Here is a 15,146-nt window from a genome sequence, read left to right on the forward strand (position 1 = left end):
TGATCACCACCTGCACTCATGTATATATCATGTATATATCTATCCACTTAGCACTTTTAATTCTTATTCTTATTTTTATATTTTTATGACAGTATGTTTGCACTGAAGCACCGCAGCAATTTCCTAATGTTGTAAACCTGCTCAACATTTGGCAATAAAACCCTTTCTGATTCTGATTCTGATTCTGATTTATAGATACAAAAATATGTAAATGTACTGATCTGAATTATAATATTTCTAACTGTCTGAGGCAAATTTTCCCAGATTCAAATCAAATTGAATTGAATCGAATCGTGACTGAATCCATTCGGGACCTTGTGAATCGGAATCGAATTGATTCTAGAAATCAGTGACGATACCCAGCCCTAGTGTGAGTAAGGAAGTAGAAAATATCAAACACACCAATACAACACCAGAGGCCTGAAACACTGATAAAACACGTTTTCAGTTTCATGTTGTCTAAACTAAAATGAGTCTGTGTGACATGTAGTCTCAGTTTCCTGTTCTTAGCTGACAGAAGCAGCACCTGGTGTGGTCTTCTGCTGCTGTAGTCTGTCTGCTTCAAGGTTCAGTGTTCTGAGTATTCAGAGATGCTCTTCTGCAGATCTTGGTTGTAATGAGTGGTTATTTGACTCGCTGTTGCCATCCTATTAACTTGAGGCAGGTTGTACATTTTCCTCTGAGCTCAACAAAACCCTTTCTCGCTGCTCACTGAATATTTTCTGTTTTTGCAACAATCTTCTGTAAACTCTAGCGATGCATGTGTGGGAAAATCCCAGCAGATCAGCAGTTTCTGAAACACCAAGACCAGCCCCCTCATGTTCAAAGTCCCTTAAATCATCTTTCTTCTTTCTTCTTCATTCTGATGCTCAGTTTGAACTTCATTGATGTCTTTATTGTATCTCCATGTCTAAATGACTGAGTTGCTGCTATGTGATTGGCTGATAGTCTTACGTGTCAGAAACATTATGCAGGGTGAACAGACAACCTTTGATAAAGTCTCGAAAGTGTCAGCTTCCTTGATACAAAAATATGTAAATGTATTGATCTGAATTATAATATTTCTGACTGTCTGAGGCAAAATTTCCCAGATTCAAATCGATTCGAATTGAATTGAATCGTGGATCGAATCGATTCGGGACCTTGTGAATCGGAATCGAATCGATTCTAGAAATCAGTGACGATACCCAGCCCTAGTACAGAGACAGTGAGTGAATACTTTGGCTATAAATTAGGTAGTGAGTACACAGAAAGTGTGCTTCGGATGAAGTACGTGAAGATTATACTATGAAAAAAGAATGTATTTAAAAGTTGTTAATTAAATTGTTAAGCAATTTGACTGACATGAAAAATTTTCATACCATCAAGGTATTTCCAAAAGTGCTACTATAATTTATTGTAATATATCTGAAAACAAATAGATGATAAATTCCTCTTGTAAAACCTTGACCAAATGAAACATGGTGCTCATGATGAATAAGATTTTCATACCAGATCACTCAAGGATAGTTGGGACTATGTAGGGAGTGTTAAAGGGAGAGAGCTTGCTGATTTGATGATAAGAAATATGATAGACATATCATTTGTGTACAGGACCAGGTGAAAGGAAAGAAAGATCAGATAATGTAATGAGTTCAAAACTGGAAATTAAAAGAGTGATGTTGTATGTTGTTAGTGCATTTGGACGCCGGTTAGAACGAGAGATATTCTGGAGTAAGTTGGATGAAATGGTGGGAATTTTCTCCAGTGGGTAGAGTTTGGTGATTGGAGAGGAGGTGACGAGAAGGTGTTGGGTTGATATACTGTTACGGGGGAGAAATGCAGAAGGACATCTCTAGAAGTGAGTATATTAGAGGGACAGCTCAGGTTGAGCAGTTACAAGAAAAAGTTAGAGAGGTTGAGATGGTTTAGTCATGTGCAGAAGAGGAATAAGATGAAGCTGCCCGGCAGGAGTAAAGAGGAAGACCTCAGAGGAGGTTCATGGATTACTGACGGAAGATATTCAGAGGGTTGGTGTGACAGAAGGGAACGCATGGGATAGGATGAGATGGAGGTAGATGATCTTCTGTGGTGAGCCCTAAAAGGATTAAATGATACAGCTATTAATACTACTGCCAAAGGACCTTCTAGGAAGTACTGATATATTTATTTTTAAAAAGGAAATTGAATTTTCTTTAATTAATTAAATTACAATAATTAAATTACATCAGTTACGAAAAATATTTTATTTTGTAATTATTATGTGTTTGTGTACAAATCCTGAATGGCTGTGGTTATGTTGTGAAGTCATTATTTGTTTTGTTTTTTAAGACACTTTGAGTAAACCACAGAGTCGTTGTTCATGAACGTTTGACTGTACTGTACAGTGTAAATGTATCGTCCCCATTTCCTTGACATCTTGTTCTGTGAAGGGAAAAAAGGATTTACATGATCAGTTTCTAATCAGATGTTTCCTTTAATTGTACGGCAATGAAAACTGTTTCTCACCCTTGGGCTCTACTGGAATTGTCACATTTGACAGCAGTGTATTCAGCTTCACTGGCCTCTTCATCTTTGTGTCCGTATAGCTGACCTGGGCCGATGTTGGAGTACAGAGCGTCTCCCTGATTCTGAGAGAAGTGGATGGTGCTGTAGTGAAGGTTATCCTGATGACCTGATGGTTCTCCTTCTGCTACAGCTGACGGGGTGTCGTACACTGGATCCATGTTCACCTGATGAAACCAGAACTTGATACTTACTGTAGAAATACTTCAATAAGTATCGAGACTTTCTGGGGTTTTTTTTAATTGATTATGGTCAATACTTCTTTTTTGAAAAAATATATATTTAGACCACACAAGGTTTTAAAAATAATCAATGTGATAAACTATGTCAGAATTAACATGTTAGAGGATTAGAGTGGTTAGATACTTAAAATATTAGTACCTACATTTAAGTGATGATCTGTTTAGTGGTATTTTCAAAAAAGAAATCCAATATTCTTAAGTTCTTTTTGATTATTCAATTCAATTTGACCTCATCGGCCTGTTCCATTTATTGCCACAATGCAAAACAAATTAGAAATCCCATTGCACTGCATTCTAATATGTGTTGCTCATATTGATCAGCAGGGAATGTAGAAATGCAGGAAAACATATTGTGCTGAGATTACAATGCTCCAAAATAACTTGGCTTTATTTAAGATAAAGCTGTCACTCCAAGGTTACAGCTTTATTTTAAGGTGTGTTTTTAAAGTGTTTTTCTTTCACAGTGGAATACTTTCTCACCTGTTCTTCACTGGAAGGTTTCTCTCCATCTTTACTCTGTTGTGTGAACCACTTACATTTTCTAAATAGGAGACAAGAATTCAATGTAACAGCACATTTATGTATCAAAGAGATGACAGACTAATTGATTCATAAGAATCACAGAACTGCTCACCTAATGCACAGGAAAACCATGACCAGTGTGATAGCAAGGAAAACAGCAGTGATTGTACCAGTAACTGCTGCTTTCCGTGTACCTGAGAAGTCATAAAGGATAATAGAAACAAATCAGGAACATCAGAAAATTCTTATACATGACTACACACTTAAAAGGTGTTCACCTGCATAGAGACCATTCTCATACTAAAACCATTCAAAAACCTCTAACTCACTTGCTACAGTAATCAGATGTAAGGTGGACCTATGTTGTCCTCTTGAGTTCTGGGCGTTACAGTAATAACTCCCACTGTGTTCAGTTCTAAATTCAGTAATAGTGAAGTTCTGTCCCAATGCTTTTGATGAGTCTTCGCCTTCCTTGTACCAGGTGTAATTAGCTTCTGGGTTAGCATCACTGCTACAGGTCAGAGTCACTGAACTGCCCTCCACTATCTCAGCAGAGGGACTCACTGACACAGAGGGAAACTTTGGAGCATCTGGGAAAGAACAAATATATATATATATATTTGAGAGAGAGAGAGAGAGAGAGAGAGATACATAGATACTTGAAGTGAAAAATCGAATTTTACTTACACTTAACATCTATGAATCGAGAATTTGAGGTTATCTGTCCATACTGATTCTCAGACTTGCATGAGTAATTCCCGCTGTCCTCTGAGCTGATGGCAGTGAAATGATAGATGCTTACTGGACTTGCAAGCAGGGTTTGGTTCCCCTTGTACCAGGTGTGTTTAGCTGCTGGGTTAGCATCACTGCTACAAGTCAGATTGACTGAATCTCTCTCCACTATCATACCAGAAGGTGTCATTAACACAACTGACGTATTTGGACCATCTGCAAGATAGATCACAAATTTTAGGTAGATTGTGTGTTGCAGGACGTGGGGCAAGGTATTGTGATAAACCCCTTTGAAACATTCAAATAAAATTGTAAATTGTATTATTTTTTAACTGCTTCTTCACGAGCTGTTACTGCTCAGTGTGTCCTAATGCATGACCAGGACTGAACTACCAGCCATCCAGGACCTCTACAGACAGGAAGGCCCTCCAGGTCGACTCTGATCCCAGCCACACACTGTTCATGCTCCTGCCAGGAGGTACAGGAGCATCCACACCCACATCAGCAGATTCAGGGACAGTTTCTAACCACAAGCCATCAGGCTACTGAACTGCTCAAAGTATTTTTACAGTAGTTTAAGTAATTTCTATTTATTTATTCTGCTGTTGTTATATTTTTATATTTTTTCTTTATTTATATGCATTTTCTTTTATTTTTGCCTTAATTACTTTATCTGCTATTTTGCTGATTATAATGTGCAATGTGCCACCTTCATATGACAAAAAAAACTTGAAACTCAATGTTAATAATGACAAGTATGAAGAAGGTGGGCATCATATGGACTTCTTTTTATTTTGCATTTACATAAATAATTCTTTACTCACATTTTACATTAATGAAGATAAATTCAGATATCCTCCTTCCCAGCACATTTTCAGCTGTACAGTAATATTCTCCAGAATCAGAGGGTTGGATGGACTGGAAGAACAGCTGTTTTTCTTTACTGACCAGTATTTGAGCCTTCCTGTACCAGGAATACTTAGGTAATGGGTTAGCTTCACTGCTGCAGGTCAGAGACATTAAACTGCCCTTAATGATGTCACCAGGAGCCGTCCTCATCACTGAGGGAACCTTTGGAGCATCTGGACAACAAAACATACATGAATGTGTTATTAGCCTTTAACTGTGTGTCACTGTCCAGAGTGATGATGGTTGAGCTGCACCAGCTGCTGGAAATTCTGTCGCTTGTGCCTGTTTTTAATAACTGTGAAAAGATGCATACTATAATTTCTTCTACAGAGTATTTTGGCGTTGTCACTCATCCTGGTTAACAACAAATAAAAATGAAAGAAACATAGTATTTTCTAACTTCATACTATAAACTCATCAGCAATACACAATCTCAACCAGTGTTGGTCAAGTTACTTGAAAAAAGTAATCAGTAACTAATTACTGATTACTTCCCCAAAAAGTAATCCCGTTACTTTACAGATTACTTATTTTCAAAAGTAATTAATTACTTAGTTACTTTTTAAAAACACGATTTACAACCTGAATAGGTGATAAAGCGATAGATCTTTTAGCCCAATTCTACTTTTTCTGCATAATCCATCATACAAAATGTAATCAAATGGAAAAGTCTGTTTTTTTAACTTGTTTTATCAGTTTTAATCTTTTAACTTGATGCATCAAGCAAAAATGTAATTATATGCAACATTCTCTGACTTGAATAAATTAGTTTAACATTTAAACCTATTTTCTAAACATTCCAGCACATAAAATAAAATATTTTTTGTGTTTACACTCACTCTTTCAAATAGATTCAAGTAAAACACAGCAGAAAATAAATAAAGTCAAAGACTCAGCGGTCCTGTTGCTCTATTTTCACCTGTAAAGCAGGACTGCGGTAGGCGGAGGGTTACCCTGGTGCAGGTGTGCCGCGGTCAGTTGAAGAATCCGCGAGTTTCTCTGTGAGTTTCCCATTACGTCATTGCGCACTCGGTGCTTGCTTGGAAGTTTAGGGTTTTAGTTTTCTTCCCACGCACGATGGACGCTAATGTTTTTGTCACTTTTTATGGAATCAAACTCAAAGTAAGGTCAGTACTTCCACGCTTTAAACACTGCACGCTCATACTCTCTTCCACAATTGATATGTGATCCATTGTTGATCTGCACACAGCTGTTGTCACTAACGGCGCACTCGCTTACGTCACTATCGTGAGACATTCTCGCAAAAAATCACGGTTTTAGTAACGCAGTAACGCAGCGTTCCTACGGGAAAGTAACGGTAATCTAATTACCGTTTTTGCAATAGTAATCCCTTACTTTACTCGTTACTTGAAAAATGTAATCAGATTACTGCCCATCTCTGATCTCAACAAAAGTGAACACATACCTAGAGGCAAAATAAACCTGCTACAGGAAGCCAGTGCCATAAGTGTACCAACAAACACAACACAGTCGAGTCGCTGCCAGTCTTATCTTTACTAAAGATACAAATATGAGCAGCAAGAGTGCATGAACAAATTTTGCTGGAATGATCACGTCAAAATAGAAACTGAGTGCTGTGTTTGGAGAAAGGAAAGCACAAGGACAAAAACTGGTCCTCTGCGAAGCAGTCTGATAGTCACATAGGCTGAGCCTTTTTTTTGCTCAGCCTCAATAACTCTGCATCATCAGTGGACCAATGAACTCTCCATCATCAGTGGACCAATGAACTCTCCATCATCAGTGGACCAATGAATTTTGGATTATTCTCGTAAATTCTACATTAAAATAGCAGTAATTGATATCTGTGAACTAAATCTAAGAAGCAGTTGAGCAGTAAGACAAAGTTGTTTCACTGTTTGATTACAAACAGCCAAAGATAATTTTCAGGATTAGTCAAAGATCACTGGATAAGATGGGTGGATACGATCACTTTAATCATTTGACGTTTTTTTCTTGGTTTCTCTTTAAATATGTTTCATATACAATACTTATCATATTTACTACTTGTACTTTATTCACATAATTTACTCTGTCTGTAATATAACAACTGACGATCAAAGATGATCATTTGTTAAGTGGCACTGTGAAGTAAACTCACACACTGGGTTAGAGCGGTGACCCTCGTAAGCACAGGAGTAGCTGTCGGGACCATCAGCATATTTTGTGTATAAGGAAGAAGATTCTCCAAGAATTTCCTCTTCATTCTTATACCAGACAAAGGATGAATGACCAGAAGGAAAACAGCTGCTCTGACAGATCAGCTGTGGGCCAGTGGAGGACCAAACCACCTGTACCTGTATATCTGGATCTGCAAAGAAAAATGTCAGAATTTACCTGACTTAGATCCACCGTTAACAGGTTGCTTTTAAGTATGCAGTAGAATATTGCTCTGTATAAGTATTACAAGCAGTGTTGGGTGTAATGTGTTCCAAAGTAACACTTTACTGTAATCACATTACATTTGTCAGTAACACATTCATGTATTCTTTCTGCTTGCACTACAATCAGCTGATTTTCGTTCATGTGCAAGAACTAGGGCTAGAACTAGAACTAGAGCTGTCAACGTTGACACTTTGATGCGTTAGCGCCGCATTAACGCCCGTTAACGCCGCATCATGATTAACACGATTAAAATTTTTAACTCAATCAACCCATTTGGAGCGCAGAATGACTCAAAATCCTTCAAATGTCTCTGTCACTGCATTACGAGCAGTTTGTTCAAAGTTTCTCCATTCTGTGCTCCAGATGGGTTGATTATATTAAAAATTTTATTCGTGTTAATCGTTATCATGCCGCGTTAACGTTGAAAGACCTAGCAAGAGTGAAAAAGATGATAGAGGGGTTCTGAAACTTTTCAACTTTTTCAACTTTTCAGGAACAGAGATATAGGCATTACTTTTATTTTTATGCACAATATTAGAAAAGTGCAATGGTAAACTGAAAACTGCTCCAGGAAAGAAACAACTTCAACCCAGCAGCCAGAACCTGTAAATCAGCATCAGAATTAAGTTTCTACACATATGAAGAATGTGTCTTGGTGTCATGATGCGAAAGAAAGTGGTACAGAAATAGAATACAGACTATATAAAATATTAATATAATAAATATGAATATAAGTGCACACAACAGAAATATGCACTATCTACCTAAAGATATTAGAATACAAATCAGTGTAAGCATGTAACGGTTATGAGCAGTATGAGGAAGGAAACTGTTCTTGTAACAAGAAACAAAGGCACTGATGGGCAGTCAGGCTTGCACCACTGTAGCCTAACCTTCATTTCTGCTTGCATATGTTTCTACAGTAGAACAACTGAGGCAATGGCTTTGAAGTATTTTTTGGTTTTGAGGGTATTTTGATGTTGTTTTGTTTTGTTGTTGGGTTAGTGTTTGTAAACACTAAAAAAAACGGTATGTGTGTCCTCATAAGGACAGAGATTTGTGTTGGTATGTGAAACTGTAGCCTAAGATTCAAAGTGTTGACTGGTAATAATGTGGCAGTGTGTTTTAGTTCATTTTACAGAGTAACGTGAAATTAATGGACTGCATTACTTTTAAGAAAAGTAACGAGTGACGTGTAATACATTGCTTTTTTTTTTTTTTTTTTGTAATAACGACCCCAACACTGATTGTAAGTTTACTAAGAGGATATATGGTTGTCATTCACATACAATATAGACTATGTACATGTTGAAATTAACACTGCACTATACATAGTATAGGGTTATAATACAGATAAATACTTATTAGTCAGTCAGTACCTGTGACAGTCAGAGTTGTTCCAGGTGAAATGTTCCCCCATTGAAACGATTGCGTTGTGAATTTGAAGCGGTATTCTGCAGAGTCAGTCTTTCTCAAGTCACTGATTCTCAGAGTGGAGCGTCCTTTCTCTCTTTCAAGGAGCTGAAAACGATCTGCATGCTGGGAGTCTTTACTAGGGTCCCATAGCAGAAAGTGAGTTCCCAACCAATAACTACGATCAGGTCTGAACCAGAATTTTGACACAACAGGATCTGTGTGATAGTATGTGCAAGAAATGTTCACTGATGAGCCTTTGAAGGCACAGATTCTTCTTTCAGTGTAATTCACTCTGTTGCAGTACTGATAATAGCCACCTGAAAAACAGAATTATTTTTACGATCGCCATGAAAACACAGTTTTGCATACATTTACTGTCTTTGAACAGTCTTCTCCATGTTAAAGATATCTTACTACAGTACATTAAGGAACAGATGCACATAATAAATATTGCATCAGCGCAATCTGGGTTCTGGCATTTGAAAAATACTGTCTGTATTTAAAAAGACAGCACAGAGAAAAGACAGCATTCATGAGGTGGGAACACATTTCTACGAGGGTCTTTGTCAAGGCGGAAAATACAGGGAGAATATTCAAATCAGGTACACAAACTTATTTACTAATGTTTGTTACACACAATTTACTGCTGACACACAGAATAAAAGCATGGCTTAATTTTTGTCTGCTCACAATTCCCATTTGGCTCATTTAGGAAATCTGGCCGTGAAACAGCATCATATCCTGCTGAGACGCTTTGTACTAATATGGGGAAAATGCATTTTCTCTTATATTCTGTTAAGATAATATTTTATTAATGCTGTACTGCCCTTACATATTTTTTTTATTACGTTCTGCTTAAAGATGATGTTCAGTTTTGATACTTTTCAGATCCAACTAATCACAAACAGCTAGGAAACATTTAATACACATCCCAAACAAGAGCTTGGGTTCTCAGGAGAGTATGAGTGGAAGACTGTGGCGTATACTCACACACAGAAGGAGAAGGAAAGGTCTCATGTGGCTTGATAGCACAAGAAATGCTGTCTCCAGAATAAAGGTAGCCTGAATAAAGTGATTCTGTTGAAGTCATGTGTCCATTCTTGTACCAGATGTATGAAGAATGATGAGGAAGGCAACTGCTGTGACACTGCATCTCTAATTTGTTGCACCAATAAGTAAGGCATTGAGATGTGTGAATCGTCTGCACTTTTACACCTGGATTAGTAAAATGCAATATAACAGACAGTGAAATTCGCTGCACTGTTTCATAAATGTTAAGAATTTGATCCAACAGACAACAGTCTTACCTGTTACAGATAAACTGACTCCAGGTGAACCAGTATAGGTCCCCCCTGGCTGGTTTGTTATGAGCTTTAATCTGTACACAGCTGAGTCGCTCTCTCTCAGGTCTGTGATTCTCAGAGTGCAGTCGTTCGTACCACAGTGATACCAAACACGACCTGCATACTTTGAATCTATTCTAAGATCCACAGGTTCAACATTGGGCACATAAATGAACCAGAAGATATTCTGAACTGTGGTATTGATGCTGTTTATTCTTGGTGGGTATGTGTAGGTGCAGTGCATTACCACCGTCGATCCTTTAATGGCACAGATCTCAGTAGTAGTAAAAGTCACTTCCCATTCTCTCCAACTGTGCGCCACTGAAACATCAGAAACCACAGTCAAGATTAGCATAATTTTAAACGTCAAAATTGTATTTTGTTTTCATCTGAAGTCACAAAACTTTCTCCACAAGAAATATTTGAATACATAATGCAGACTTCAAACTGAGACAATACGGTTTGGTCTCTCAAAGATAAGCTGGATATTCCTAATGCACATGTCTCAGTAATCCATCCATATATTAATAATGACTGAGAAAACAAATGTGGGAAACTTGACTCTGTGTTTTGGGCATTCCTGGCTGCTGGAGAATTTCCACCTGTGATATGGATGGGAAAATCCTAAATGCTAACAGTTAGAAGGGCGTGTCGTGTCTTTGCTTGGTTGGTTTCCCATGTTCGTTGAAGCGTGGAGCTGCTGAAGAAATGTGAAACTCTTCAGCATCAGACTGTGATGTCTTGATAATATGAATTTTGCTAAATGTTCCAGAAATAGCACATTGTAGTCAGAATACCATTGCACAAACTGAAACAACAAATACACAATTCAAAAAGGAAATCTTAACTATGGAAAAAAGTTTTAAAGAAAATTTACAAATTTACTTTGTGTTTGTGGTGAACAGGTAAAAACTGTTCACCACATTTTACATTAAATATTTCATTTTCTTAATTGAAAGGTTTCTATAAAAAGAACATGTTCAGTTTATGTAAGACTGGAAATAATTCCTTGTTGCTTTATATTTAGCCTGAAACCATCACTATTCTTATTACGTGCAAGCAGTTTAACCATCTCTGCAGGAAGTTCCGGTTATTTAATGAAATAATTACATTAAAGCATACAGTGTTCCAGGATGATGTCCAGTAAGTAAATATACTTACAACAACTATAATAACTGTACTAAAGACGTAAGAAGTGTATTTAAAAGATGTTCAGTACCTGACATGGACAGAACGATGAGAACAATCCCACTCACAGCTGTTGTTACACTCATAGTCATTCTGTTCGTCTCACTGTTAGAAAATGTCACATGGTCAGAGCTGCACATGAGATATAATCCACATAATGATCTAAAATAAGACATAGGACAGCAAACATGTGACCGTTGTGGTTTCAACACATTAATAAGACAGCTGTCAAAGTCTGTCCGAGCTTACTTCCTCTTTACCAGCCTGTAATATTTGAATATCCGGACATTCCCAACATGAAATTAAAACTTCTCATAAGCAAAAAAGAAAGTTCAACTTTGAGGCTGATGATCATTGCAGTAATGAAACTTTAAAAAAATAGAGTGCACTATCCACTTGACAGCTTCTTCTGTTTCCTGATCAGCAGATCAGGACTCAGAGATACTGCGACATGTAACTCTTCATTGACTTGAATTTAATGTGGTGTGCATAATACATGAGACATCTATAGTGGTGTGATGTGTTTGTGTTATTTCATTAATTCTTTAAAGTCATACAATGTGAATTATTTGTCCCAGACAGTGACAATGCACTGTCAGCACTGCTGCATAAATGCATTAGCACATACAATTATTATTATTTCTAATTAATAAATGCTCCGTCTCTACGCATTTTACTACTGCAATGGATTCCAAGTACTGACTTCAGGTTTCACTTATTATATGCTGCAACCAGAGAGCAGACAGACACTGTAATCCTGTGTAGGTGGCACTAAAAACAGAACAAGAGTTTCTTTCTTCTACTACTTTTTTACAAACTTACTAAACTGCACCCCCTCGTGGCAGACGCTGTGCTGTCCACGTCCAAATGTAGATTGAGAAAAAATAAAAAACAATTGTTGCTTCTACTAGCATTAACTGATTGTTGACCATTTGAATGTGAACAAACAAAAACCAAACAAAAGCTCTAACAGTGTTCAAAACAACTGTTTCAAAAATATTCAACATGCATAGAGCTGTGTATCACAACATCAGCTGTCCTCTTACATTTAACTCCAAATTTATCCGGTTTCTACTCCTGTTCAGCATATTCAGAAACCACCCACGGTGCACGCAGAGTGCAGCAGTGAATTCTGACCAACGTCCAGTGAAGTGTCATTTTTAATGGATCAAGACAACATAGCAAAGAGAGACAATAAAATCTAAAACAAGTAACAGTTTTTTAATATGGATCCAGGACACTGACTGAGAACTTGATTTACTCAGTTTCTTGCAGAGACTGTTTGTGGAGAGGCTGGCCTAGTTTATTATTGTACCTACAATTTATAGACTTCTCCTGATTCAGAGGCAGATTGGCTATAACTACAGACAGGTAGTTAAAAATGAAGTCAGTGTGGAAATGCCTTAAAAGTGCATTCTAGCTGAAGGCCAACAGATGGTGATAGCTGTGCTCGTAAAAATGAAAAAACAACAACCCTGAAAGTCTTTTGGAGAACATGAGAAAGCAGCTCTGTTTCTAGACGTGTAAACACTTCCCTGCAGAGTTTATGTTCTCAGTCACTCATTTTGAATCCATTAAATAAAAAATTGGAGTCTTTTTTTTTTAACTTGGTCATACTATGTTTCGCTGTTTTTTTTCTCATTGACTGTACTGGCCTGTCAATCACACTCATCAGTGCATGACAAAGGTACTCTACGCGTGAAACTAATGAACTGAATAAAAACCTACTGCTGTGATCTGCTAAATAAAACAGACAAGAGTTAATCACCCGGTTATCTTTGGGAGTTTCAACCAAAACAGTTTTGGTCGAAACTGACAGTTTTGCTAATGCACTTAAATTCAAATGCAGATGGTGAAAAGAAATGCCCGTACCAGTGTCCCTTTGGTGTCTGCTTAATGTGTAACAAAGCAAATGACAGATATTCAAATTCAGTATGTCTTTAGTGATTTGACGTCTATCCTCAATAACCTGCAATCCTCTTCATATTATATAAGCTATTATGTGCTTATTTGTACAACAGAGTCAAACACCACTGAGCCGATTTCTCCTGGATGAAGTTGAAGTCTCTGTATGCTCACGTGCCGTCTAGATCAGTTTAGTGTGGAAGAAGTGTTTGATAAAGATGGATAAATAAAAAAGGAAAGCTGAAAGAGGTAAAATAAACTAAAAAATAAATGCAACAAAATGTGTCAGACTACCCAATGTAGGAGAAATAAATAATATAAAGGCCTCGGATTCACGGGTGGTGACTGCTGTGAACACTAACCAGGGAGAAACACTGGAGGAAGAACAGCAGTCCCACCAACCGAGTGAGCAAGAGACGGAGAAAAGTGTACTTTACGTGCGAATAACAAAAATCGATGGAGGCACATAAAGAAAGAATAGAGGAGGAAAATCAAGTAAACTTGATTAACCTCGTTTAAAAAAACTGTCTCAATATCAGTAATTAAATCTATGTATAGAATTATATTTATTTTATTTTTATTATTAATTTTTGTTTATTTATTAAAATGGACTGATCACGGCGGGCCGTTTTTTAAATCGCAGTCCAGACATGACCGTTACTGAGCCGTGTTCGTAAATATCGCTGCAGGCTGTGTGAAACTGAAGCTGCATGAACGGATTAGAGTCGTTATTATATATCTGAAGGCTGTGGCATGAAGCAAAACAGTTTTATTAAAAAAAATTAAGAAGAAGAAAAGGAAATGACATGAAAATCGCTCTGCGTGCTCACTGGTGAGACACTTGAGGTTTGTGCCGATCTCCGTGCACAAATGCAACTAAAAACCTGAAACACGCTTCAGTTCTGCTCAATAAAAATCTCTGTGTTATTACTGAGGAGCAGAAAGCGCTCAGCTCTGCGTGAGGACTGAGCGAACAGAGAAAGCCACGTTTCAGCCGTGAACTCTCAGCTCTGAGACATCCACCCGTCACAGTTACTCTACACTTACTGACATTTCCCCGTCTCCTCAAACACTCTATATACCCTTACTTACTTCTAGTTACCCTTACTCATTTCTCTTTTTTAAATTGCATTTTTAGAAAAAAATTCTCATATAATTTTTTTAAGTAAGAATTTTTTTTTGCCTTTTATTTTTGTTAATCCCTTCACCATTTGAATTATTTATTGATTAATCAATCATTATTTATTATTCCTCTTTTACTGTTCATTAAAATTTTCTAAATTCACAGCCTCCCACATAACTCTTAACCCTTTCCACTCTGATAGACAACTTTGTTTCTTTAGCTCTGTCTTTATTGTGGCATGATGTGTTGCATTTTGTGCTCTTCACTTAATCAGATAAGTTCTGTTTAAGTGATTTCTTCATTCAGTGGGTCCTGCAGCAATCAGGCCTACGTGTAGCAAACTAAATTTAACTAGCTTTCCAATAAATAGAAAAAAGCCAGTTATTTCAAAATTTAACGGGGTAATATTTCTCATAATATAAAAAATATCTGTCATATTGTAGCAAATATACAAAAAGAAAGAAAGCATATGCAAAGACATCAGGAAGGGGTAAATACTTTTTCAGTGCACTGTATGTGACCTCACATGTACATGCAAGAATCCTTGATCAAAGCTGTCAGATAAAATGCTTGTAGTGGTGGACGCTAAAGTAACATAGTATAAGTATATTTTCTAAAATTTGGTTTCAGTCCAAAACAGCCGTTTCTTCATCCCGCTCATTACACAAACACAGCTTTACAGTATCATATGATGTGCAGCGCTTCAGATGCTTGAGGTGAAACCACACGTGAGTGGTTTGTGTATAAAAACAAAACATAAATGGAGATTTATATTTTGTACCATATCAGCACAGAGAGAAGGAAGACTTCACTCGTTAC

At 37.2% G+C, this 15,146-nt stretch overlaps 1 protein-coding gene across 1 annotated transcript; it reads right to left on the bottom strand.

Moving 5' to 3' along the window:
• Positions 1-2,339: 2,339 nt before the first annotated feature.
• On the bottom strand, positions 2,340-11,439 carry LOC146630007 (uncharacterized). The gene is made up of 12 exons (XM_085356738.1): positions 11,331-11,439; positions 10,076-10,432; positions 9,759-9,983; positions 8,732-9,085; positions 7,069-7,278; positions 4,865-5,122; positions 3,996-4,256; positions 3,638-3,898; positions 3,421-3,502; positions 3,267-3,327; positions 2,488-2,711; positions 2,340-2,403 (listed from the first exon to the last, which is right to left on the bottom strand). The coding sequence occupies exons 1-12, from the start codon at positions 11,437-11,439 to the stop codon at positions 2,340-2,342; spliced, it is 2,466 nt and encodes an 821-aa protein (XP_085212864.1).
• Between the last annotated feature and the right edge of the window lie 3,707 nt (positions 11,440-15,146).

The sequence above is a fragment of the Diplotaxodon limnothrissa genome, linkage group LG6 (genome assembly GCF_057381915.1).
Source record: "Diplotaxodon limnothrissa isolate DT_005_m linkage group LG6, D_limnothrissa_male_GT1.1, whole genome shotgun sequence".
Taxonomy (NCBI): domain Eukaryota; kingdom Metazoa; phylum Chordata; class Actinopteri; order Cichliformes; family Cichlidae; genus Diplotaxodon; species Diplotaxodon limnothrissa.

What these genes read in the sequence shown, in the direction of transcription:
- LOC146630007 (XM_085356738.1), bottom strand. Translation starts at nt 11,439, where the DNA reads ATGTGCAGCTCTGACCATGTGACATTTTCTAACAGTGAGACGAACAGA. An exon ending in AACAACTCTGACTGTCACAG is followed by an intron (nt 7,279 to 8,731) that starts GTACTGACTGAC and finishes TTTTCTTTGCAG; the next exon opens with ATCCAGATATACAGGTACAG. An exon ending in TCGATTCATAGATGTTAAGT is followed by an intron (nt 3,899 to 3,995) that starts GTAAGTAAAATT and finishes GTTCTTTCCCAG; the next exon opens with ATGCTCCAAAGTTTCCCTCT.